This window comes from Acomys minous (assembly GCF_964271855.1).
Source record: "Acomys minous genome assembly, chromosome: 4".
In the NCBI taxonomy this organism is placed as follows: Eukaryota; Metazoa; Chordata; class Mammalia; order Rodentia; family Muridae; genus Acomys; species Acomys minous.
In genome coordinates, this window is record NC_140486.1 from 116,904,234 (window position 1) to 116,930,214 (window position 25,981).

The following is a 25,981-nucleotide window of genomic DNA, read 5'->3' on the forward strand; positions in this document are numbered from 1 at the left end:
CAGGGCTTCCTCCAAGCGAAGGCCCTGCTGCACCCTCCCAGGGGTCCCTCTCCAACTGCTCCTGAGCCAACATGTTTATTATTTGCTGTCTCTTCCCCTCTCAATAGTGTCTGTCTTAGTAATAGTTTCAGGGACATCTTGGTGGGGGCTTATTTGACAGCCTACAGGAAGAGCCCTGGAGTGGCTGTCCCCTAGGAACATATCTAAGCCTCCACTCAGAGGGCTTTTCCCAGCTGACAGAGGGCCAAAGATCTGCTTAGGGGTTGTAGGCATCTGGACTCCCCACCCCACCTCCCCACTTGAGCTCAGAGCTCCATGGTTTGCCTTGGCTCCCTCCTCGGTGTGCATCACTCCAATGACCTGCAGGAGGCGCACTTGAGCTGCAGCTCACTCTTCAGGACCATTTCAGCTAGATTCCACCTGCCACTTTCTGAATTCCAGGTGCCTAGCTCAGGCAAGAACTAGGAACAGGCACCAAGCTGTTAACACCTCAGGGTGGCTTTGGTTTGGAAGGGTGAGCATTGGCCACCATGGACTCTGAAGAGTGTTAAAGGGCTGGCAGGGAGTGGCACTCCAAGGCTATGGTAATCTGAAAGTCTCCCCTCCCTAGTTGGCACCTTAGGAAGGTGTTTAAGACACAGGTGGAGGCCACAAAAGGGCTATTAGTGTTTGCCAATCTCTGTAGTGGCAGTTCCCACTGTCACCTGACCTGCAGAACTAGCTTAACAGGGTGGGAGCAGGCTTAGGGCTTGGCAGGACCTTGGGCGTTAACCTGACAGGATTTAGAATCAGCCAGGAATACTAACTGAAGGAAGCAGACCCGTGCTGAGTGGAGAGCACCCTCCCCTGGGCTGGAGTCCCAGAAGAATAAAAATATCAAAACTTACCTCTGCTTCCTGACTGGATGCGATGTGACCAGCACCCCATGCGCCCATTGTCCTACCTCCCCACCGTGCCGGGCTATATTACTTTTCATGAACCAAAACAAATCCACCCTTCTGCTAGTTGTTTTAAGTCAGGTATCATAGCAGTGAGAAAACAAATCCAGCATCCTTATAGCAGGGACCTTAGAGAGCCCCCTTACCTCTCCCACCATATGAGGCTGCAGCAAGGTGACCAGGCATGAACCAGCCACTCGGTCTCCAAGACCTTGCTTTTGGACTTGTAGCCTCTGGAAGTGTCTTGATAACCCTGTTTATAAGCCACGTGGTGTATAAAGCAACCCTGATGAGAGCAACAGGTTTCTGGGAAGAGCTGAGGCTCTCAACGCGGCTTGTCTTCGGTGGTGTCCACACAGCGCCTGCTGAGTACCCTGTATGTCTGCTGGCAGGAAGGGCTGAGGGTGGACCAGGCAGATCCAGAAGGGCGGGCTGGGTGTGTTTGTGTGAGAATGTCTCCTTCCCAGGAGACTTTGGCCACTCTACTAGCCCAGCCCCTTCCCAGCACTACTACTTCCTGTTCCAGGGTAGTGGGTAAGCGTGCCTCGTGAGGCTGTGTGCAGCCCAATCCTGGCTGTCCCTCTGCCCTCTCTCACCCCTCCCTCCTCCCAGCCTCAGTCCATCTTGAAGGTCCAGAGTCTGTAGGGTGAGTATGGAGACCTGGTCCTGAGGGCAGGTGCCATGGAGGGGCAGCATGGGATAGCGGGCTAAACAGGGTGGGGTGGGCTGCTCAAAGCCTTGGTAGCATCTTAGAGGCCAGCCATTGCCCTCTCCCTTTCCCAGTGTCCCCTTCTTCCCTCCCACTTGTAAGCTTATACTTTTTTTTTTTTTTTGAGACAGGGTTTCTCTGTGTAGCCTTGGCTGGACTCACTTTGTTGTAGACCAGGCTGGCCTGGAACTCACAGAGATCTGCCTGCCTCTGCCTTCTGAGTGCTGGGATTACAGGTGTGCGCCACTACGCTCATCGCCTCTCTCGTCTCTTTTATCTTCTGATATTTGCCGATTTAAGCCAGCTTTGCTTCCATTTGAAATTAATGGAAAAATCATTTTATTCTTGGAAACACTGCAGCCTCCGGATCCACTAGAAAGCCTGGGGTGGAGCTGTTCTATCAGATGCTTTTTGTTGTTGTTGTTGTTGTTGTCTCCTGCTGTGATAGGGTAAGCTGGCTGGCCTTACTGGCTGAGAGCACTTTCTAGATGTCTCCGCTGAAAGGGAGCTTAAACTACATTTGCACAGCTTTGAGCCATCCACTAGCTGCTGAAAACCCCTGATTGGTTTTTTGTTTTGTTTTGTTGTTGTTATTCTCAGACAGCACCCACATAGTGCTGTCTCAGGTCTGGGCTGGGGCCACATCGCCTGTTAGCCATTCCGGTGTGAGACTCTGTCAAGGATGTGTGCAGTTCCCCCACCTAGACCACACCTCAGGCTGGGCTTACTTTCAGGTCCTGAGATACGTGGCTCCTTTGCAGCTGGCCAGGCGTCCACCTGCCAGGAAGGTGTGCCTGCCTTCAGCTGGTGAGGGCTGCTGGGCCAGGGAACAGTGTTTGTGTTCCGTAAATACCCAGGGCCTGGGTAGGTGTCATGTTAGAACACTGCTATTGGTACCTATGACTCTGCATCCTAGTTGATTTGGGCTTGTCCCTCATCCTCCAGACACAGCAAGGATGCTTAGCAGGAGGGCCACTCACTTACACCATCTCTTCATCTCCCAACCTTGCTTCATCCTGAAGACATCGCAGTGTGTAGGTTGGGTGGCAGGCACACTGCCTATTCCAGTGCCTTAGATGTGGCCAAGATGTCCAGCACCCCCACCTTGGGGCCCACGATCCTTTAGGGAGGCCTATCTATCCACAGGTAGCCTCGGCATGCAGTCAATGAGATGGCAGATGAACATACAGTGTGGTAGAGCAGCTGGGGGCTGAGCATGGCCGCGCTAGCACCCTCAGGGCTGGGCCTGTGGTGTGAGGAGAGGACTTGGAAAACAGCACCCAGATGAGGCTGGAGGGGCAGGCAGAGACCTTACAGGACTTGAGGACTTGACTCTTAGCCTCATGGGCAGTAGAGAGTTACCCATAGGGCTGAGTGTGAGTTCTTGGCTAAAGTCTTGAGGACCTCTAGAAGGCTGTGTACCCAGGTGTGTGGAACTTGGGGTGAGTGGAAGGCCATGATAGGAGAAGGAGTATCGTTCTCTCCTATCTATCTAAGGTTGCCTTCATTTCTCGTAGCAGTATTTATAGCCTTGAGAGCGTATTCCTAAATGTTTCAGTGTCCATAAATGGTATTGTAGTTTTTACTCTAATTTTATTGCTATGTAGAGATATGTTGTTTGGGCCTGTTAATAGAGTATCCTATAATCTTCTAATTCACCTGTTACTTTTAAGTTTCTTCTTTTCTTTTCTTTCTTTCTTTCTTTTTTTCTCCTGGTAAATACATGCACATTTCAGCCCCAGATGACAACACCGTCACTCCTTTTCTTTTCAGCACACGCCCACCCCCAGCCCTGTACTCTCTAGCTGGGTCCCCTGATGCCATTTTGATAACAGTGACAAGAGCCACTCTGCTCCTGAGTACAAAGGAGATTGTTCAGCCCCTCCCTGTCTCATGTGGGGTTCCCTGCCGGTTACCTGTGGCCGTCCTTTATCTTGTGTGGAGCGTGTTCTTCCAGTCCTAGATTGCTAAGGAATTTTGTCAAATATGTTTTCTGCTCTGACCGATGAGATTATGTAAATGCCATTTCTTCCTATTATGTGATGAGTTCTACTGACAGATAACGTTAAAACTAGCCTTACATTCCTGGGGTTCTGGCTGATGGCATGTTGTCAGTTTACATAGCACTGGGGTTCCATTTGCTGGGCTTTGGGGATGCTTTTTATGTCTGTGTTCATGTGTGACACTGCTCTTCACACCTTTGTCAAGTTCTGGTGAGAGAACAGAGTCGGCCATAAAGGATGCTCTGTGACATTCTGAATTAGATTCAGTTCCCTTTATCTTTAAACGCAGAATGGACCTCACCAAGGACACTGACAGGGTGGGGTGTTTTCTTTGTAGAAAGGTTTAAGATTATGAACTCAAGAACTTGAATGCATATAAGCTATTCTGTTTTGTACTTCCGATACTAACCTTGGCAGGGGATGACTTTTAATAAATTCAGCCATTTTATCAACGTTGTCAAATGTATTTAAAGCTATTGATATCTTTTTAAATTGTTGGTGGTGGGGTTTTTGTTTGTTTGTTTGTGTTTTTATTTTTCAAGACAGGGTTTCTATTGTCACCTTGGCTATCTTGGAACTCTGTAGACCAGGCTGGCCTTGTACTCAGAGATACACCTATGTCTGCCTCCCAAGTGCTAGGATTAAAGGCGTGCACACATACATACCTACCCCACTTTTTTATGTCTGTTTTTGTTTTTGTTTTTGTTTTTTTGAGACAGAGTTTCTCTGTGTAGCCTTGGCTGTCCTGGAACTCACTCTGTAGACCAGGCTGGCCTTGAACTCTGCCTACCTCTACCTCCCGAGTGCTGGGATTAAAGGCATGCACCACCACCTGGTTTAGTGTCTGTTTTTTAAATATTTATTTATTTATTTACTTACTTACTTTATATCCCAGTCATAGCCCCCTCCCTCTTCTCCCACCCCCTCCCCTCCTATACCCCTCACAAAAGGGGAGCCCCCCAACCCTAATGTTGGAAGCCTCTCTAGTCTTTACTTTCTTATATTAGTGACTAGTAACCATATTGCATTGACCAATCTAACCAGAAGATTGCCAGTTTTATTTACCTTTACAAGTAACCAGTTTTGGCTTTTTTGTTTTTTGGGTTTTTTTTGTTGTTGTTGTTGTTTTGTTTGCTTGCTTTTTGTTTTTGTTTTTGTTTTTGTTTTTGAGACAAGGCCTTACTAAGTTATCTAGGTTGCTGTTGGAATTGCTGCAGGAAGCCAGAGCTCATGACTTTCCTCCTTAAGTGCCCAGCAAGCTGTGGTTACAGGCTCACGCCAGGTCCAGCTTTAAAACTGATTTTCTGGTTTTTTTCTAACACATTAAATCCCATTCTTTCTTTCATGTATTCTTTCTTCTGATTGTTTGGATTAATTTGATGTTTCCCAGCCTCCTGAAGTAGAATCTCATCTCAATGATTGGAATTTTTTCTTCTCTCCTGAAATAAACATGAAAGCTACAAATGTTCCTGCAAATGTGGCATGGACTTCTCTCATAACTATTTTCTAATGTTCTTTCAGTTATAATTCTTCTTCAAATAGTTTCTAAATGTGTTGATTTGGGAGCTTTTCAACTTGGTTTTTTTGAGACAGAGTCTCACTATGTAGGCCAGGTTAGTCTTGGACTTACTGTCATCCCCCTGCATCAGTACTAGGATAGCAAACATATGCCATCATACCCAGCTTAGCTCTTGTTACTGATTTCTAGTTAAGTTTTGTGATATTTAAGGAATATACTCTGTGTAGCTTAAAGCCTTTTTAAAAAGACTCTGCTTTGTGGTGTGGTGTGGTGTGTGTGTGTGTGTGCGCGTGCGTGAGCACAAGTGTGCACGTATGGGTGGGGGGGCAGGTGTGGGTGAGTGTGAGTGTGTATGGGTGTGTGTGTGTATGGGCATGTGTGGGTGTAGGGGGATGGGGGTGGGTGAGTGTGTATGGGTATGTGTGTGTGTGTGTGTGTGTGTATGTGTGTGTGTGTATGAGGGTGGGGATGGGGTGGGAGTGGGTGAGGGTGTGTATGGGTGTGTGTGTGTGTATGGGTGTGTGTGTGTGTGTGTATGGGTGTGTGTGTGTGTGTGTGTGTGTGTGTGTGTGTGTGTGTGTATGGGTGTAGGGGGATGGGGTAGGTGAGTGTGTATGAGGGGGTGGGAGTGAGTGTGTATGGGTGTGTGTGTGTTTGTGGGTGTGTGGGTGGGTGTGTATGGGTGTGTGTGTGTGTTTGTGGGTGTGTGGGTGAGTATGTATGGGTGTGTGGGTGTGTATGGGTGTGTGTGGGTCCCCAGAGGAACAGTGTATGTTCTTAACCTCTGAACCATCTCTCTAGCCCTATTTAAAGCCTTTTCACTGTTTTTGGTTTATCATTTTGCGACAAGATCTCCTTTGTTTCCCAGGCTGGCCTTGAACTTGTGATCCTCTTGCCTTAGCTTCCTGAGTGTGGGGGATTACAGGCATATACCACAGTGCCAGACTTAAAGCCTTTTATTTTTACAGAGACATGCCTTACAGCCTGACGTGTAGCCTGTTTTGAGAAGGTTCTATATGCATTTGAAAAGAATCCTGTTCTGCTGTTGCTAGGCACGGTGTCCTATAGGTTCCATTTAGGACAGGCCAACTGGTGCCCCCATGTAACATATCCTGACCAACTTTAGCTGCTTGTTCTGAGTTCCTTTGAAAGACATTAAAACTCAGTGCTGGTCGGTTTGGCATGAATACACCCAACCTCGCTTTCTTATTTATGTTCAAGCCTTACAACTTACTCACTGTTTTATATTGTTTTCCTTTTACTCTTAATTTTTCTTTGTATTTAAAGTGTGTATCACACAGCCAGCATATTGTTAACCTCCTGGTTTTTAAGTTCACGTTAACCCTCTTCACTTTTTTTAATTTTATTTTTATGTGAACATAGGCCATTGCACACATGTTAGAGGACAACTAAAGAAGTTAGTTCTCTCACTCTTTTCTGAGGCGGATCTCTCTCCTTTCTTCCATGCATGCTGCAGCTGGCTGGCCCTTGAGCTTCTGGGATTCTCCTTCAGAAGTCCTAGGATATAGCTGTGGATGCGTGCTACCACATTTGGCTTTTTTTTTTTTTTTTTTTTTTTTGGTTTTTCGAAACAGGATCTCTCTGTGTTAGCCTTGGCTGTCCTGGACTTGCTTTGTAGACCAGGCTGGCCTTGAACTCACAGCAAACCACCTACCTCTGCCTCCTGAGTGCTGGGATCAAAGGCATGTGCCACCACCGCCCAGCTTAGCATTTGACTTTTTACATAGGTCCCAGTAGAGAACCCACATCCATGGCAAGTGTTCTTTCTTGCTGAGCCATCTCCTCAGCTCATCTTCACTTTTTAACTGGATTGTTCATACCAGGCTACGTTTAAGTAATTGTTGATATCATTTGGTTTGAAGTGAGCATCTTTGTTTTCTGTTTATGTCATCTACCCCTTGTGCTCTCCTTTTTTCTCCCATTTTGGATAGTTGGCACTTTGTTTTCTATTCCATTTTTCTCCCCCATCAGTCATCTTACCTTTTTGTTTTATTTTCAGTGATTACTATAGGTTTATCGCGTTTTTGTTTAATTTATTGATGATTAATTGGCAGTAGGAAAGAGGTAAGGAAGGGGGATTGAGGAACCAGCCTCACATATCACTCTCTGAGTTGGCAAATTTAGGGAAAATTAGTGTTTGGGTGATGAAAGGGTTGGATAATGGGGTCATCTGGGCACTGATTTTAAAGCACTTTGGAGGCATCTGAGAGAAAACACATGTTAGGCAGACCCCTGCATGTTCCAGCTCAAGCCAGAATGGAGGCTGGCAGCTCGGGCTCAGAAGCTTAGGAAATGGTGAGACAGTAGGAGTTTGTGGAGGATCTGCTATGACAAGAGTAGGGCCCAGGACCACGGTGAGCTCACAGGAAGACAGTAGACTGTGAGAGGAAAGGTCAGAACAGAAGAAGCCAAGGTGGCGGCCTGTGTGTCAGCTACCACAGAGGAAGTGGTGTGGCCATCAGACGGATTCAGGGCAGTGTTCAATAGAGGCTCCAAGGTCACTTTAAGTTCTATCCCTAATTTTTCTGGTGGGTATCTGGGGTTCGTTTGTAGTATCCTATGTTTCACTAAAATCGTTTATCAAAACATCTATAAAGTGAGGCCATATTAACTTTGCTGGATGCTGTTGAAACAAGACTGTCTACCAGGTGCACACTGAGAGCTAGTGACCTGGGAGTCCACAGGTACCTTAAGGACAGGGGCCATCCATGTTTCAGTGCTGAAGGACTTGAGGAAATGGACCTTGAGAATGAAAACAAGTTTTTGTCTTCTCCTTGTGCAGCCAGGTCAGCCAGCTCTACCACAAGGAGGCAAGAGATAGTTGGGAAAACCTTTATTGGGCCTTCATATTGTAACGTACCAGGGGTTGGTAAATGGAAGACAAGTCTCCAGGACTGACCCCAGAAAGCAGAAACTGTAAGGAGATTTTGTGTTGGTGTACAGCTTTCAGATCCAACATCACACAACATATGTGCCGATCATTAGCCTTGACTGTATGCCATCCAGGAGCAAACGAGGAAGCTCTCCCTAAGCTCTCCAGTGGAAAGATGAGCAGAGTCACTGAGTCACCAACCAAGGCTTTCCATGGCCAAATGTAGTGACCCATAACAGCTACAGGTAGCTGGACTAGTCATGATTGGAGCATGCCCCCAAAGCAGAAGATGTGGCAGTGGTGTTTGTGGCTGGAATTTCCTCAGAGCTGCCTTCATGAGAGTCCAACCTGATGTCAAAGAAGTGACTCCTTGGTTCACTCTAGGCAAATGGTATCTATCTATCTATCTATCTATCTATCTATCTATCTATCTATCTATCTATCTTGAAAGTTGAACCTAGAGATTCTCTTTCTTTGAGCCTTCGCCCTAGACATACACATTTGTTTACAATACATACCTGTCATGGACTGAACATTCTTAACAGAGCCAGGTATGGTGGGTCATGCCGGTAATCCTAGTGTCTGGGAAGCTAGGGCAGGAAGATTGTCATGAATTCATTGTAAGTTCCAGGTCATCCCGGGCCACAGAGAGAAACTGTCAGAACTAGCTGAGATGGAGACATAGGTTCCTCTGTCACCTGCAGGAGCCTGAGGAATTCAGGGACTAAATGCAAGTAAAACCAGATCATTGGCTTTGATACACAAAATAACTTCAGGGCAAGCCTGTATCTAGTAGGTATGGGGCTTTCTAAAAATAGGTGCTAAGGGGAAGAAGGCACACCTGAATGCATGAGTTCGGGCTTCTCAAGGAGTTGCAGTTTATTAAAAAGCAGTTTGAGCATAGATTTTAAGTACATGGTTAAGAAGACAAGAAATACAGAAAGGATAAAACACTCAAGTGCAAAACTTTCTCATGAGTTTTGTCTGTTTGTCACCGCCTTATCTTCCATCCACCAATGCTTCACGAACCCCATAACCAAGGACCATTCCCCGACTGAGCTGGTCCATGACAACTAAGACAGTTGGTACCAGGAGTGGGGTATTGGTGTGACAGGCCTGACCACACTATTTCCTTAGCATCTTACGAAGTGTATGATGGACTTTATTTTATTTTTGGTTTTTGAGACAGGGTTTCTCTGTGTAACAGCTCTGGCTGTCCTGGAACTGGCTCTGTTGTCCAGGCTGGTCCCGAACTCATGGAGATCCACTTGCCTCTGCCTCCCACGTGCTGGGATTAAAGGTGTGCGCCACCACCGCCTGGCTGAATGATGGACTTTAAAGGGTGATAGCAGATTCATGGATTTAAACTTGTTATATTCCACTTCATTAAATGAATCCTGTTGATACCCAAACCATCCCTCCTTTGTCCAGTGCAGCCAATCTGGGTTGATGCCTGAATCCCGGTGGGTATTGCCTCTGTCATCTTTGTGGCCACTTGGTTCTCCAGGCTCATCTTACACTCTTTCCATCCTAGGCTGCCTTTCCAAAGAATTTCTCTTGCTTTGCAAGAGATAACGGTATTCAGAGCCTGTGGTGTAGACTTAAGGAGTGCTTGTCACTATTGGTTGAAGCATTTGTGTCTAGGCCTTGTCAGTGGATAGAACTAAGAAATTTCTTGATTTTGTTTGTTTGTTTTTTGTTTTTCAAGACAGAGTTTCTCTGTGTACTTTTGGCTGTCCTGGAACTCACTCTGTAAGACCAGGCTGGCCTCAAACTCAGAGATCCACCTGTCTCTGCCTCCCGAGTACTGGGGTTAAAAGGTGTGTGCCACCACTGCCCAGCTTCTTGATTATTTTAAAGAGGAGTTAGGTATAAAACAGACACTTTCAGTTCAAATTCCTATCATAACAGTGTCTGCTTAGCCTCACACATGATCACCTCACCCTAACCTCAGTGCTCAGTCATTTTGTTCTCTCATTCTCAGTCACACAGCACTAGGTAACAGGGCCACACGCCAAGCGTGGTTGCTGAGATGAGTGCAGGTTTGTGTCATGTTCTACAGTTTTTGGAATGTATTCACGTATACGCAAAACCGAGTTTTAAAATATTTGGAAATGATTGTTGAAAACAGCCTTTTTTGTTCATTCTTTTTGCAAGCAGGCTGAAAGCCTTGGTTTCCTAATCATTCGGAAGAGCGGGAAGGTTATGTTGTCCACTGGTAACACAACTGGCTTTGTTTTACTTTCACTGTTAAGGATTCTTAAATTTTAGTTTTGCAAGGCCAGCCATGGTGACATGCACCTTTAATCCTAGGAGTCAGGGAGAGGCGAGTGGATCTCTGAGTTCTAGGCTGGCCTGGTTTATATAGGGAGCTCCAAGACAACAAGAGTTACATAGTGAGACCCAGCCTCAAAAAGAATTAAAGCCAAACAAACAAACAAACAACAAAACTTCTCAAGCTCCTGGCTCCATATAAATAAGCTACAAATTATCTGGGCATGGTATAACACACCTGTAACCTCATCATACTGAGGCTGAGAATCTTGAGTTTTAGGTTAGCTGTCTCAGGGTTGCTGTTGCTGTGACAAAACACCATGACCAAAAAGCCGGTTGAGGAGGAGAGGGTTTATTGAGTTAACATTGTTATACTGATGTTCATCATCAAAGGAAGTTGGGCAGGAACTTAAACAGGGCAAGAACCTAGAAGCAGGAACTGATGCATAGGCTGTGGAGGGGTGCTGCTTACTGACTTGCTTTCCCCATGGCTTGCTCAGCCAGCTTTCTTACAGAACCCAGGACCACCAGTCCAGGGATGGCACCGCCCACAATGAGTTAGACCCTCCCCCATCAATCACTAATTAAGAAAATGCCTTACAGCCAGATCTTAGGGAAGCATTTTCTTAAATGAAGTTCACTTTTTTCAGATAATTCTAGTTTGTGTCAAGTTGACATAAGACTAGGCATCACACTAGCCTAGGTTATACAGTGACATCCTGTTGTTGTTGTTTTAAGTAAGTATGAAAAAGAATAAAATTAAAAGAACATAAATTGTCTGGGTCTTGTGGCACAGGCATGTTTCCCAGGCTGACCTAGAGGCCCATACCAGAAGATCACAAGTTAAAGGCCTGCCTAGGATACAGAGTAAGTTCAGGACCAGCCTGGGAAGCTTAATAAGATGCTGTATAAAAATAAAAGATAAAAAGAGGGTTTAGGTTATAGCTCAGTGGTAGAACATTTACTGAGCATGCATAAGGTTCCAGTATACTCCCTGGATACACACACATACACACACACACACACAGTGAGAGCAAGAGAGAGAGAGAGAGAGAGAGAGAGAGAGAGAGAGAGAGAGATACAGAGATACACACACACACACACACACACACAGAGAGAGACAGAGAGAGGGATTTTATTGTGGTTGTTGTTTTGTTTTTTAAGACAAGGTTTCTCTATGTAGCCCTAGCCACCATGGAACTCACTCTGTAGACCAGGCTGGCCTGGAACTCAGAAATCCACCTGCCTCTGCCCTCTGAATGCTGGGATTGAAGGCATACACCACCACTGCCTGGCTGCCTGGCTTAGAAATAGATCTCAGACACAGAATACCCTGATTGCTTCTTACAGCTAATGCAATGATTTACGGTGTCAGCATCCTTCCTTCAGCCGGAGCCCTGCAGGTTGAAGGTTGAGGCTTCTGGGCTATTGCCACTCTGCAGGTCTGCGCTGCAGTGCTAACCCTGAAGTGTCTGCTCACCACTCCCACGCTGTCTGTGGTAGATCCCCAGATACGGGGTTATCATGTCAAATAATAAACCCAGCTCTCATTTTGCTTAGCATGGTCGAGTCCCCCACACTCCCCTCTGGGGTTTGTAACATCTTAGGGGTCAATGAGTCACACCAGAGGAAGTCACCCTGAGATTGTTATTCAACTTCTAGATGTGTTCCCGTTTGATAGGGTGGCCATGGTGCTGTAGAGAGCTGTAGTTCGTGCCTGTCTTCTCTTGACCATACTCAGGCACGTATCTTCTTCTGCTTTCAAGACTATCAGCCACATCTTGCTCAACCTCAAAGGAAGTGCCTCAGTGAGCTGGTGGCCCTGGGGTAGAGGGAAGGGTGACCTCTCAGCTCTGTGTTTCTCAAGAAGGCTGCCTCTGTTTGTCTGGGGTACTGATTAAGCCAACTCCTGTCCACCCGAGACACATTACCTTAGTCTACCCAAGCACGGGGCTGGTCTCCTGATGGTGAAAGTCCTTCACTGGGAGACTGGCCTCTCTTGCTGGGTGTCAGCTTCTGGGTGGTGACATTCCACTTGCAGCCGAGCAAGAAGCTCACTACACAACTCACATGGGCTCGCTCTCTGTCTGTCTGTCTGTTTGTTTGTTTTATGTTTTTGTTGTTGAGGAGGTTGTTGTTTTGGTTTGGTTTTTGGTTTTTTGAGATAGGCTTTCTCTGCGTAGCCCTGGCTGTCCTGGAACTAGCTCTGTAGACTAGGCTGGCCTCAAACTCACAGAGATCACCCTGCCCCTGCCTCCCAAGTGCTGGGACTAAAGATGTGCACTACCATCACCCAGCATGAGCTGGTATTTTTGTCCCACCAGATTCCTTTAGTCTGAGGTTGCTGGCACAGTTCAGGACCTGTGAGCTTTTTTTTCCCAGAAACCTATCACGGCTCTGAATTAAGGGAGTAGCCAGAGGATACCCAGACTAGAGGTGGGTTGAGTGGGGAGGATTTTGCTAGAAAGGTTTAGAGTGTTCGTGAAACCTCCCAGAGGCTGGGGAAGACACCATCCCCAGTAGTGGGGCTGGCGTGAGACCCGAAGCCAGCCTTTCAGTCAGGGAAAGGGGAAGGAAGGCCAAGAGTGCACATAAGCAATCTGAGGACAGCAAAAAGGTATTGAGGCGCTGAAGAAGCAGGAACTTGTGGCCTGGGTGGCACCCAAAGTTCCATCCCACCATCCCACAGGGGATTCCACAGTGGTGTCTGGCAGCACTAAAACTCAGCTGCACGTTGGGAAGGCCCACCTGGAGCAAAAGAGCACCCCCTGAAGTGAGTGAGCCGTCAGGGGAAATGAGGCTGGAGGTCAGTGTTGGAGCCGGCACCTACCCTCCGCCTGTGGGATCCTCCTCCTGCCGTCATAAGTCACTTGCTGTGATCTCTGGCCAAGGTTTTGCGCAGAAGGTAAGGATACTTCACTTGTCTTGAGGGCCCCGTTGACCTAAACCATCTGTGGGCACCGAGGGACTAGTGGACAGGAGGTTCCTAGAAGGAAGAACAACACCCACGTGTCTCTCAGGACATAGATCCACTGCTGGAGATAGGCGCTGGCCTCCTACCAGAAAGGGATGAGCGGAGCAGGAAGGGCAGTGGCGGCCACTCAGAACCAACCCCCTCACAATTCAGCAGCCCCACAGGACTGGGAACTCTGATTGCTCCCCTCAGGACTCTCTCAGGAGTGCTTTGGGATCTTCTCAGGCCTTATTGGTGTCCCCTCAGGATCCCCTGGAGCCCTCAGGATTACTTCAGGATCTACTCAGATTATCTCAGAATCTCCTTGGGACTCTTGGGGTGTTCCCAGGACCCTTTCATATGGCTCCCCTCATAACTCTTTTAAGGCCCCATAAAACTCCCTTAGCTTTCCCCAGGGCTCTCTAGGAGCCGTGTTCAAGATTATTTTTCCCTCCTGGAGACAGAGTTTCTCCGTGTAGCCTTGGCTGTCCTGGGCTCGCTTTGTAGACCAGGCTGGCCTAGAATCACAGAGATCTGCCTGCCTCTGCCTCCCTGAGTGCTGGGATTACAGGCATGTGCACCACCACACCTGGCTCATTCAAAATTCTTTCAGGGTTCTTTGTGTCCTCACCATGCCTCTTGAACATCCTATGGCAGCTTCTTCCTCTCAAAGCTCTCAACCTTCTGGTCTATGGAAGTTTCACTATGAGAGGACGGTGGAACTAGCTATGCATCAACTCCAGGTGCTGTTTTAGCCAGGACAGAGGCAGAGAAGATGGAGAGGCTGATGTGGGCAAGGCCGCTCAGCCAAACCAGAGCTATAGTCATTGTACCTGTGAGTGAGGGGTCCTGCTTCTGGGAGCAGCATCCTGCAGGAGCTTTTAGCAACACCTAGGGGGCAGCCACGGAGCAGCAGAGCCAGGGCTTCCACGGAAGAGTGAGGATGTCTGAGTGGGAGGCTGTGCCTTCATCTCCAGGAAGCCTGGGCATATTCAGAGAGCCAGCAATTTTACCAGAGGACTCCCGGGTCCAGGGGTCTCAGCTACGACTGCTAAGAGCATGACCTCAGTGCCTTTCCTGAAACCAAGGTGGGTTCTTCTTCACCTCGCCACGTTTTTACTGAGACCATTTTAAATTGGTCTGAGTGAAAAATACAAGCATGTTTGTGTGGCCTGACAGACACCTAAGATGGTGAGTGAATCCAGGATCCAGGCCTAGCCAGGCCCTGATCTCTCAGCTCCCACCTTTGACTTTCATAGCTTTGTGGAAGGCATGCATGGATACAAGACTGTGTGTGGGCAGCGCAGATCTCAGTGGCCACAGGGCACTTCTGTTGAGGAAAAGATACAGAAAGTGGCTGCTGTCTACTAAGTCCTGCTTATGTCACTTCACACCCAGAGGAAATCTCCCCGTCACTTATGACCTAAATCAGTTTCAGTGGTCTAGGTTCTTGCTGTGATAGCAGAAAGTTGCGGAACCCTGGGGAGCCTGGGGAGCCTGGGGAGCCTCCTCTGTTCAGGAAGGCCAAGAGAGACTGGTGTGCAGGCATCAAGGGGCTCTAAGGGGAAAGTCTCAGATTGAAGGGACCCACAACAAGTCCCTGCCCTTGTGGCACCACGCCCCTCAACTGCCTGACCACTCTGTCTGAATAACAGACGGGCTCTGCTACTCACAGACCATCTCACAGCTGTGCACTCATTTCTTTATTCATGCAAACATATGGAAAGGTTCAAATACACAGACAAGTCAGGGCTAAGGCAGAGATAACAATGTCCCAGTCCCCAGTCCCCACCGGGTCACCTCTGTCACATCTGCTTAATGACATTCCACTCCCACCCCAGGCTTACTTGGAGAGGGTCTTCCAGGAGAACCCCAGATCCTGCCACTTCTACCAAATACTTGAGTGTGTGTTGCTGGCAGATTAGGGTTTTGTAAAAGTTACTCCCCAGAAAAAGTCTGGGCCATGTTATACTGACATGCTGACAAGGTAAGCACCAAGATGGTAGCTTTCCCCAGGTTCCAGCAGCAGGAGTGTGGCAGGGGAAGTGCCCTGCAGCTGCAGTGGAGAGTGGGAGAGAGTAGACAGCTGCCGGGCACACGCCTGTAATCCCAGCACTCGGGGAGGCAGGCAGCTCTTTGTGAGTTCGAGGCCAGCCTAGTCTACAAAGTGAGTCCAGGACAGCCAAGGATACACACGGAGAGACTCTGTCTTGAAAAACCAACCAACCAACCAACCAACCAGACAACCAACCAACCAGACAAACAAAAAACGAAGTAGACAGCTGAGATTAAAGGGGTCATTGAAGCCAGGCCCTGCAGAGGGGCTGCAGGGTCCAAGGTGGGAGGGAGAGGATGGAAGGAGGGTGTGCCTAGGGGGGTCTCACTGCCATTTCCTGGAAAAGATAACGGGTTGAATGCTGGGGGGCTTCCAGACAGCGGGGAAGGCTTCCAGTGGGATCTTAGGAGATGGAAAGCTTGGGGTCCTAAGAAGGTGAGGGGCTCTGGTTCAGTGGAGTTCGAGGATTTTACCATTTGTGGCCCCTTGTTGTCCTGTGAAGTGGGGATATGGCTTGTGAAGTAAAGGGAAGTGGCCTTGGCAGGCTGGGGACTGGTGTCCTCCAGGAAAGACCTGGTGTGAGAGCAGAGTGGGAAAGGAGAGAGGCTGGACCATCCAGGACCAATGGATGAGTGAGGCTCATACCCCGAGCCTCCACTCTGCACCCGCCCCTTGTGGATTCTAGTCCATGAAGCCCTCAGCAAAATAACATTAGACACGGGGTCATGTCTTTGCTGGCTTTGGGGCATCGGGTGGGGGAGGGGTGTTTTCCAGGAAGATGTTACTTCAAGACTTGATGCCGTGAAGAGAGAAGTGAAAGTGCCTGCGCGGATCTGGGAGATAGTTCACACCCTTCAGCTAGGACCCTATCTTGCTCAGCCAGGGTCAAGGACACAGAGGGTCCTGCCTTCCGATCGTGTCTCCTGGGGCTGTGTCATCTGTGTGTGGTCAAATGCTCACTAGCTAGGGCATAGCACTTTTTTTATTTATTATTATTATGTAAACAGTGCTCTGCCTGCGCGTACACCTGCAAGCCAGAAGAGGGCTTCAGATCACAGTATAGATGGTTGTGAGCCACCTTGGGATTGCTGGGAACTGAACTCAGGATCTCCAGAAGAGCAGTCAGTCCTCTTAACCACTGAGCCATCTCTCCAGCCCCAGGCATAACACTTAAGAAGCCCTAAAACAAACAGACTTCAAGGCATTGTTTTAGTAAGACAATTGAGGAAAACATCTGTGTAGATCAGTGTCAATATTGTAGACAAAGACAGGGTCACCCTTACTGTTCCTTTTGCCTTAGGCACTAGGTCCGCTGAGGGAGGTAGTTAGGGAAGGTGAGGCTCTACCCAACCCCAACCTCAGGCTCTGGAGGTGGGTGGCCACAGTACATTAATCCTCAAGGGCAGGGCATTGCACTCCAATTGCCTGGAGGCCTGAGCACCTGTCTTGGCCAGTGCTCTATTCCTGTGAAGAGACACCATGACCAAAGGAACTCTTAAAAAATAAAATGTTTAATAGGGGGCTGGCTTACAGTTTCAGAGGGTCAGTCCCTTATCATTATGGCAGGGAGCATGGCAGGGAGCATCATGATGTTGGAGCAGTAGCTGAGAGCTACATCCTGATTCACAGGGAGAGAGAGAGAGGGGGGGGAGGGGGAGAGGGAGAGGGACGGAGACAGAGACAGAGACAGAGACAGACAGACAGACAGAGACAGACAGACAGACAGACAGACATTGAGGCTGGGCCTGGTGTATGAAAAGAAGGGTCTGGAGACCTAAGTCCTGTGAGAAAAGGGATGGGCAGCCCTATAGAGCAGGCTGGGTGGTGAGTGGTGCCTTGAGTCCCCTGAAGAGCCTAGGTTAGAGTACAAGTAGAGGCTTGGTGGGAGGTGGAGACAGGGGTGTGGCCAGCTTATTCCCTGCCCAAGAGCAGATGGTGGCTCAGAGGCCAGCATGACCCCCACATGTGGAGTGTCTTTCCGGAATGTATAGCCCTCTAGGTCACCAGGCTGCTGCCAGGGAGAAGCCCAGTGGTGGTGGTGGTGGTGGTGGTGGGAGGTCTTGATGTTGCTTGCTACTGTCCCAGCTAGCTCTCCAGAGGGAAGAAACTTCTAGAGTGATGCCCTGCCCCGAGAGCCAGGCCACGTGACAGTAAGGGACCAAGCCTCTACCCAGCAGCACCCTCTACTGACCCACAGGGCAGATCCTGTGGCCAGAGGCTGAGGAGGGAGGGGAAATGGGGAGGATGAAAGCCCAGTGCAGTACCCAGAGAGGAGACACTTCCGGAAGCACGGTGGCCCCAGGTGGGAGTCTCCACAGCAGGCTGAGTGTCCACCTTGGGACCAAGACCTAGAAAGGTGGTGAATGGCACTGGCTGTGCCTGTGGCAACAGTGAAGAGAGTGGTTGAGGTCAGACTAGGGCTTGGCTTCCCTTTGTGCAGGGAGCTCAGCTTGAGATGCAGGGGACTAGGGTGTGGGTCCCAAAGCTGCCACCAACCGTGACACCCTAGCCAGTGAATTTCTTCTCTGACTCTCAGTTTCCACCTCTGGAAAATGAAGAAGTGAAGCCCTCCCTAGCCCCTTGCTGTCTTTGAAGACAGAAACACTGTGGGGCTCATTGGCCCCTCAGGCATTTGGGCCTAGGAAGGAAATCTGCAAGAAGTGTGTCCTGTGGCCCAGGGAAAGATCCCTGAGCTCTGAATGAAGATGGCTGTGGCAAAGAATGCCTGCCGAGCCCCACAGATGTAAGGCACCAATCTGGACTAAGAGAATGAGCCCTGGAAAGGTTTCTGAAGAAGTGGGTGTGGCTGGTAGAAGGTCAGGAGTGACCTGTCTGGAGTTGTCTGTGGGCTGGCTGAGCCAGACCTGCCTCTGTCCATCCACATATCTGGGTCATCTGTGAGGTAGGAACGTGGGACGTGACTGTCAAAAACATTCTTCGCGAGCATGGAAGAGAGGAAGCATTGCTACCTCCAGCCAGGGAGCAGGGAGCAGGGTGCCATTTTGTGACCACAGACACAGCAGGGACCCACCCTGTCATGATGAAAAAGAATGAAGTGAGCTGAGAAAGAGGAAGTATCTAAAGGTTGGGCTAGGCTGCCTGGTTAGTCATTACAAGTTGCTTTCTTTGAGGCTTCTCTGTAGGTATCAGCAGAGAGGTGGCAAATACCAGCTTCCCTTCCAGAAATCCCCACTTTTCAAGACAGCCTCAGGGCTGATGAAAGCAGTGCAGGAGGTGGGGGCAGGAAGCTGCCGCCTCCTTGTTATTGTCATCAATAAACCCAACAGCCTACTCAGCTTACTGCAGGCAGGCTTAAGACAGAGAGAGAGAGAGAGAGAGAGAGAGAGAGAGAGAGAGAGAGAGAGAGAGAGAGAGAGAGAGAGAGAGAGAGAGAGAGAACGAGCTGTGAGGCTGGCCTTCCTCAGCCCCAGTGAGGACAGGTGTGACAGGCTTCCACATGGGCCAGAGCTGCGTGAGCCTTATCACTTGATGATGCCAGGCTGGGCAGCATCTGTCAGGTGAGGTGGGGCTGGGCTGGGGTCCACCAGGGGAGGTGAGGGTGGGGATGGGCTGTGGCTGGCGTCTGTCAGATGAGGTGGGGCTGGGGTCTGTCAGATGGGTGAGGTAGAGATGAGATCTTTTGGATGAGGTAGGGATGGGCTAGGTCACGTGGGTGACATTAAGCTGGGCTATGTCAGATGGCTATGCTTGAGCACAGTAGGGGCTGGGCTGGGGACTTGGGTCCTCAGGGTATGTACGCTTCTTGGGGGAGCTATCAGAAGCACACTCAGGACCAGTGCGCTATTCTCCACAGGGGTTGAGGTGGGGAGGAGATGATGCAAGCAGGAAATACGAAGTAACACAGGATATTTCCAGCCTTGGTGCCTACCACATTCAAGACTTCAAAGTCTGTTTTGTATGTGGTGTCTTACACTTGAAAACTAGAAGAGAAAAAAGTTGTTTGTGCCTTTGAGAAACGGGGTGTCCAGCCACACGCCTCTAATAGGACTCAGGGCATTTCTGAAGGGGTCGGCACTCTAGCACCAGTGGTTTCGGAATAATAATTCTGCAGTGTTATTCTGATAGTGTCTTATTCCTGCCCTCATATCTCAGCCAGTGGGTGGGGCCCCTAGGCCTGAGTATGAGCAAACCAGCTCTCAGAAGCCCATGGAACCCCATTCAGACATCATGGTGGCTGAGGGATGGGCTTAGGTAGGCCCAGGCTCTCCATCTGCCTCCACAGGCTTATTTCAGGAAAGAGCCTCCCCTGAGCACAGCTGGCTTCCCTCCCAGTGTCAGCCCCACATTTCATACCAGGTAGAAGCTACTACCCTAAAGGTGCCATCTCCCCAACCCAGCAGCCACTGGCAGTGTCTCCAAACCAAACCGTGAGCATCCAGGCACTGGATGTGTTCCCCCAAGCACCTGTTGATGGCAACTCACCTGCAACTCTGATGCAGTTGCAAGTGTCCTGGCTACAGTCCCCTGTGTGCTGCACTGAGGCAAGGCTGGGCCATGTTGGCTGTAGCTGGGCCCTGGGACTTGAAGTCCGGAACGTTATGGGGGAGTATCCTAAAGTGCCAGGATTCCCTGAGCAGGGTGTTTCTTCTTCTTCTTCTTCTTCTTCTTCTTCTTCTTCTTCTTCTTCTTCTTCTTCTTCTTCTTCTTCTTCTTCTTCTAATATTTTATTTAATTTTAATTTATGTGCATGTGTTGGTGTAGGGGTGTCAGGTCTTGGAGTTACAGATAGTTGTGAGCTGCCATATGGGTAGGAATTGAACCAGGGTCCTCTGGAAGAGCAGGCAGTGCTCTTAACTGAGCCATCTCTCCAGCCCCAGCAGGGTGTTTCTTCTAAGCACCTTGACCTCTTTGAATCTTTCTTCCTTAGAGTTCTGTGTTGTCATTTAAGTAGACAGAGCTTTTGACCTGCCCCTACAAAATGCTGGGCTGTATTGAGACCGGTCTGAAAGTTTCAAGCTTGGGTACGTAGCAAAAGGCCTCCGTATAACCATGTAGGACAGTGGACATTAGAGAGGGCCCAAGGAAGAGTCCCATGTCTCACCTCCATAGGCTTGGGTCACTGAGAAGCCAGACTGCTCCTTCCAAGCCCAGAGGTAGAGAGTAAGACTGTATGGTGATGCCATGATTACAGGTGCAGAGGCCTCAGGTGGGAGCCCTGATGCTAGCAGCACGGAGCCCTTCCCCATAGGCAGCCCAGGCCCCTAGATGCTCCTATTGGATACTGAACAAATTCCAGGGACTTCTGCTGGAGGCTCCACAGGTTGCTTCTGGGAGTGAAGAGCAGACAGGAAAGAACGTCTTAGTGGACAGTGTCAGGGGCTCTGAGGAGGCCCTGAGAGCTCAGCCTCCCCTAAGGGCCTCAGAACTCTGGGCCGTATGGAAGGAAAACAAAAGCCAAACAGCACTCTTGAAACTGATTTCTGGCAAATAGGCTGTTGTAATCTCTCAGATATGGACATTAGACACAAAAATATGATAGCCGAATATTCATCTGAGCCGGAATCTGTGCCTCGTTTCTTTAATGGACTGTGGCCTTGTAGGTTCCCTGGGGACCAAAGAGAAATGAGCCTTGGCTCAGTCTAGTGTTCATTATCCTCCCTGTCTGCAATCACTGGGTCTGGTGCTTGTCCATTTCCTGTGTGGGGAAGGAAACATGCCTGACTCTCCCTGGAAGCCAGCTCTCCTCTGTCATCTTCCCCAGCGGGACACCTAGACCTATGAGCCACTCAGTCCTGCAGCCCTTCCTGGTCTTGGTCCTCCACGAGGAACAAGGGGGTAGGCCAGGTGTCTAGCGTGTCTGGACCCTGCACTTGCTGGCAGTTTCTTTCTTTCTTTCCTTCCTTCCTTCCTTCCTTCCTTCTTTTTTGTTTTTGTTTTTTGAGACAAGATTTTTCTGTGTCACTCTGGCTGTCCTGGACTGGCTTTGTAGACCAGGCTGGCCTCAGACTCATAGTGATCCGCCTGCCTCTCTGCCTCCCAAGTGCTGGGATTAAAGGCGTGCACCACCACCGCCCAGCTGCTGGCAGTTTCTTAAATCAACCTCGTACTCAATGCTCTGGAGTCACACCAGCACCCCAATGGTGGAGTAGCTGAGACTAGCCCCAGAGTAAGATGAGTGAGGGCATCTGATTGCCGTGCTACCTGTCATATCCTTGATGTCAGACCACTGCCACATAACCCCCCCCACCCCCCGAAGTAGGGCTTGAAGGGCTCAGTAACCATCCTGGGCCTTATCCTAGAGAGTGGATAGGGGAGCAAGGGACCAGTGTGGACAGAGGCCTTGGGATGTTCCTGACAATGGCAGTGTCAGGAGCCTCTGAGCACATCCAGGTCCTGGAGGGACAGGGCTATTACCACTAGGAAAACTGTGCACCCATGAGCTGAAGGTAGACAGCCCTCATCTCAGACACGAGCCTGGGATGGGCCCATGGGATGCACCAGGCCTAGTGGTGGCACGTCAGAAATTGCCACAGCTTTCCAGTGGTGATCTGTTGTCCTGGGCTTTGGGGGACAGACTAGGCAGAGTGAGCACCGGCAACACCTGTGAAGCAAATGTCCTTTTGCAACCGGATTGGGAGCAGAAAGCCATAAGACCCAGCCTTGGGATCCTTAAGCCCATAGGTGGAGTTGTCTCTGAGACCTTCCTGCTGAGAGCTGCATGCTGGGTAAGGCTGGTGGGCATTGGTCTCTGCTTAGGACTTAAGCTCTAGAGAGTTGGAGGCTTCCTGGACAGGACTGTAGACACTCCACCCGTCTCCATCTCTCCTGCAACAGGCTGGCCCAAGGAGAGGAGGGCTAGGGAGATGGGTGCGGTCATTCTGTCTCTAGCTTTGAGCTGGTCACAGCAGCATTAGGTCTTCCCATCGTCTCTGGAGGCTTTGGTCTCTCTAGCTGTCCAGTGACCAGAGATTGTAGGCCTTGAGGGCGACTTTGAGATATTTTACAGTTTCTGTGGTTTCTCTGGGAAAGGTGTGTAGACGTAGGGACGTAGTGTGATGAGTGCCTGCTCCAGAATTCCTACACAGAGGTGGGCAGGCCTTGGGACTTGGGTAGGGCCTTCCCCTGGGATCCTTCCCTCCACTTACCTTCACTGACTTCCTGACTCTCCTGCAGCCCTAGGACCATGAACACAAGTTGTGAAGCCCTCACATGGCCTGATTCAGTCAACTATGTCTTCAGCGTCTACTCAATCTTGCTGCTGGTGCTGGGCTTGCTACTCAATGGCCTGGCACTCTGGGTATTCTGCTGCCGCATGCACCAGTGGACAGAGACCCGAGTCTATATGACCAACCTTGCTGCGGCTGACCTCTGCCTGCTCTGCTCCTTGCCCTTCATGTTGTACTCCCTGAAGCACACCTCAGACACGCCGATCTGCCAGCTCTCACAGGGCATCTACCTGGTCAACAGATACATGAGCATAAGCTTGGTCACTGTCATTGCTATGGACCGCTATGTGGCAGTGCGGCATCCGATACGTGCCCGTGAGCTGCGGTCCCCGCGGCAGGCAGGAGCAGTGTGTGTGGCCCTCTGGGTGGTGGTGGTCACCTCCCTCTTAGTGCGCTGGCGCCTGGGGCTGCAGGAGGGTGGCTTCTGCTTCAGGAGCCACAACAGGCACACTTCCACCACCATCTTCTCCATGCTGGGATTCTACCTGCCACTGGCCATAGTAGTCTTCTGCTCTTTGCAGGTTATCACTGCGCTGGTGCAGAGGCCGACCACTGATGTGGAGCAGGCAGAGGCCACCCACAAAGCCACCCGTATGGTCTGGGCCAATCTTGCTGTGTTTATCATCTGCTTCCTGCCACTGCATGTGGTCCTGACAGTGCAGTACTTTCTGGGCCTGAACACGTGTGCTGCCCGTCATGCCTTTAGCCGCGCCCTGACCATCACAGGCAAACTCTCAGACTTCAACTGCTGTTTAGATGCCATCTGTTACTACTACATGGCCAAGGAGTTCCAGGATGCAACCAAGGCTGCCACATCCTCCAGTATACCCCACAAGAGCCAAGATTCTCAGAGCTTGACCATCACCTAGAAGAAGTGAACAAGTGCCACACGGACCAAAGAAACCTCTGATATTAGCAAGGAGCCCCCAAATCGACCTGAACCTGCTGTGGGCTTTGAGCACTCTGGGAGGTCCAGGTGACCTAGAGAGACTGTACCTGCTCTTCTGAAAGAGCCAGAGGACTGAGACTGAAGTCCATCTTGAAGGGCCTGGGACAAGAACATGTCTAGAGCCCCTGGGGCAACAGAAATGGGGCCTTAATGGCCAGCCACTGAGTTCAGAATAGACCTCTCCCCTGGAGATAGTCCTGGAAAGGACCTCGGTGCCACCCAGGTGCAAGTGGTAAAGGGCGAAGAAGGAACAAAGCCAGGAGACATCATCTCAGAGGACCCTCTGATGGCTGCTTCCTTTTTGGAACCTCCAGCCTTCATGTCCCATGTAAGGTTAGGCAAGAAGGTAGCAGCTGTGATCTGGAAGTCTGTCCTCTAAGGCCCATGCTGTTAATGTTGCTCTGGTTCTCTGTTCTGGAAGGTTCCAGCTCAGGAGACCCAGTGGTCATAAAGCCATGTTCGACAGTAACACTGCTGTTGAAGTCCTGGGCTTCTTTGGTGGCGTTTCCGTTGTATGGTGGGCCTGTTGATCGCAAGGCCAATTGGCTGTGGTAGTGGTCTCCTGGAATTTGGTTTGTGAGGAAGATTGACATTTGGCTTGGTACCCACGCTCTCTGAGGATGTGGCCCAAGGCTGTGATGGATCCGGAGACCAGGCCATCAGCCACAAAGCCAGCTTGGAATCAGAACACATTTGGAGGTGTGGTGTCCCCGGTCTTCTCCCTCTGTGATTTGTCATTTGTTTTGGCCCGAATGCTGCAGCCATACCTAGGGCGAGAGTCCCTCAGACTGGGACTTGGCCCTCCCCACTCCCTCTTCATCCAGCACTTACTGCCTAACTGACCCGTAGTTTGTATGACCTTTTCTGCAGAAACCAAGTCTATTCACCCTGCAGACACCAAAGGAAGGATTCCATCCCAGTATAGATTGGTCTATTGGAGTTGCTTAGAAGAGCATGGTGACTCTTGGGTGGCTCCCTCACTGAAAAGCCCCACTCAGCATGGGTGACAACCACAGAAACCAGGCTACCAATCTCTAGTACACTTCCACCTCACATGTACCCTGGATGCTGGCTCTAGACAAGATGCAGCTGGGGGTATGAGGGAGCCATGGCTGGACCCCAGGTCTGCTGATGCTCATCTCCCTGTAAGAGGAAATGCCAACCGTTCCATGACCAACATTAATCTCCTTTCCCACAGTAGACGTTTGCTTATTGCATTGCTGTGGTTGTAGGCCAAGGAGTGCAGTGGGTCATGGCAGCAGGTTTCCTGCTCATGGCTGATAATCAGCCCAAGCTAGAGGAAATGGCTTCTACCACACTCAGCCAGTCTTCCTTTGGGTTCTTCCTTTCTTTCCACCCACCCTTCTGCAGTATTCTCTGACCTTGGAAGGGATGATATGTGTATCTACATAATATAAAATATATGATATACGTGTATGTGCCTATGATTCTTTTCTGAGTATTTGCCTCTAGACTACAAAAACAGACACTTATTCTAAGTAGCTTGACTGACAGAAGAGTGGAAGCACTGGAAAGGGAAGAAAACAGATATTTGGGGCCCCTGAAGTGCCCCCTAGTGTGTAGTAGCAGTTCCCTACCCAGAGCACCAGCAGTACACCCTGCCTTGATGAAGACAAAGCTCCACTCTCCTCAGGTAACCTCAGCTTTATGGGACACTCCCATGTTCCCACAGGCAAGGCTTGGCCATCTGTCCTGATGATGCAAAGAATGGGCCGCAAAGTGAAGGATGGTCTTTACACAAAAGCTGCAAAACCAACACACTAAAAACTGATGGGACAGTGAGATGGCTCATCTGGCAAAGGTGTTTGCAAGCAAACCTGACAACCTGAGTTCAATCCCAGGAACCAAGATGGTGTTAGGAGAGAACCATATTGTAGAAGTTGTCCCCTGGCCCTGCCACATAGCTCCGAGTAAATAAATGTTTAAAAAAAAAAAGCATATTAGGAAAACTTGTTGGAAAAAGGAAGGCTGAACCCCATACCACTACTGGACAAGGCCAGCTAGAACTGGCCAGGGCCACTGGAGTAGGTGCTGGGACACACTAGAACATCTAAAGGTAAACTGTTAAAAACTGCATCTGACAGAGAACTTGTGAAAAAGCTCGTGCTCTACAAACACCTTCCCTAAAGCCCATTCTGTGTATTGGTAGTTTGGGTTTTTTTTTTTGTTGTTGTTTTGTTTTTTGTTTTTTATCAACTTGACACATGCTAGAGTCCTCTGCACAAGAGACCACAAGAAAGAAAATGCCTCTGTGAGACTGGCCTGTGAGCAATCCTGTTTTCTTAAAGAGTAAGTGAGGTGGATTTTATTCATAATAGCCAGAAATTGGAAACAAAAGAACAGATAAAGAAAATGTGCTACATTTACATAATGGAGTAAACTCAGCCATTAAAAACAGGCCATTATAGCCAGTTGTGGTGGTACACACCTTAAATCCCAGCACTCAGGGAGGCAGAGGCAGGTGGATCTCTGTGAGTTT

The 25,981-nt window shown here is 49.5% G+C and overlaps 1 protein-coding gene across 3 annotated transcripts; it reads left to right on the forward strand.

The window, feature by feature from the left end:
- Window positions 1-1,334: 1,334 nt before the first annotated feature.
- On the forward strand, window positions 1,335-24,910 carry GPR35 (G protein-coupled receptor 35). Of its 3 annotated transcripts, XM_084780802.1 has the most exons (3): window positions 1,335-1,584; window positions 13,026-13,241; window positions 22,480-24,910. In XM_084780802.1, the coding sequence occupies exon 3, from the start codon at window positions 22,490-22,492 to the stop codon at window positions 23,399-23,401; it is 912 nt and encodes a 303-aa protein (XP_084636928.1). In that variant the 5' UTR covers window positions 1,335-1,584; window positions 13,026-13,241; window positions 22,480-22,489; the 3' UTR covers window positions 23,402-24,910. The 3 variants fall into 3 exon arrangements, with proteins under 3 accessions (XP_084636928.1, XP_084636927.1, XP_084636926.1); XM_084780801.1 differs by lacking the exon at window positions 13,026-13,241; XM_084780800.1 differs by lacking the exons at window positions 1,335-1,584; window positions 13,026-13,241 and adding an exon at window positions 17,630-18,863.
- Window positions 24,911-25,981: the final 1,071 nt, after the last annotated feature.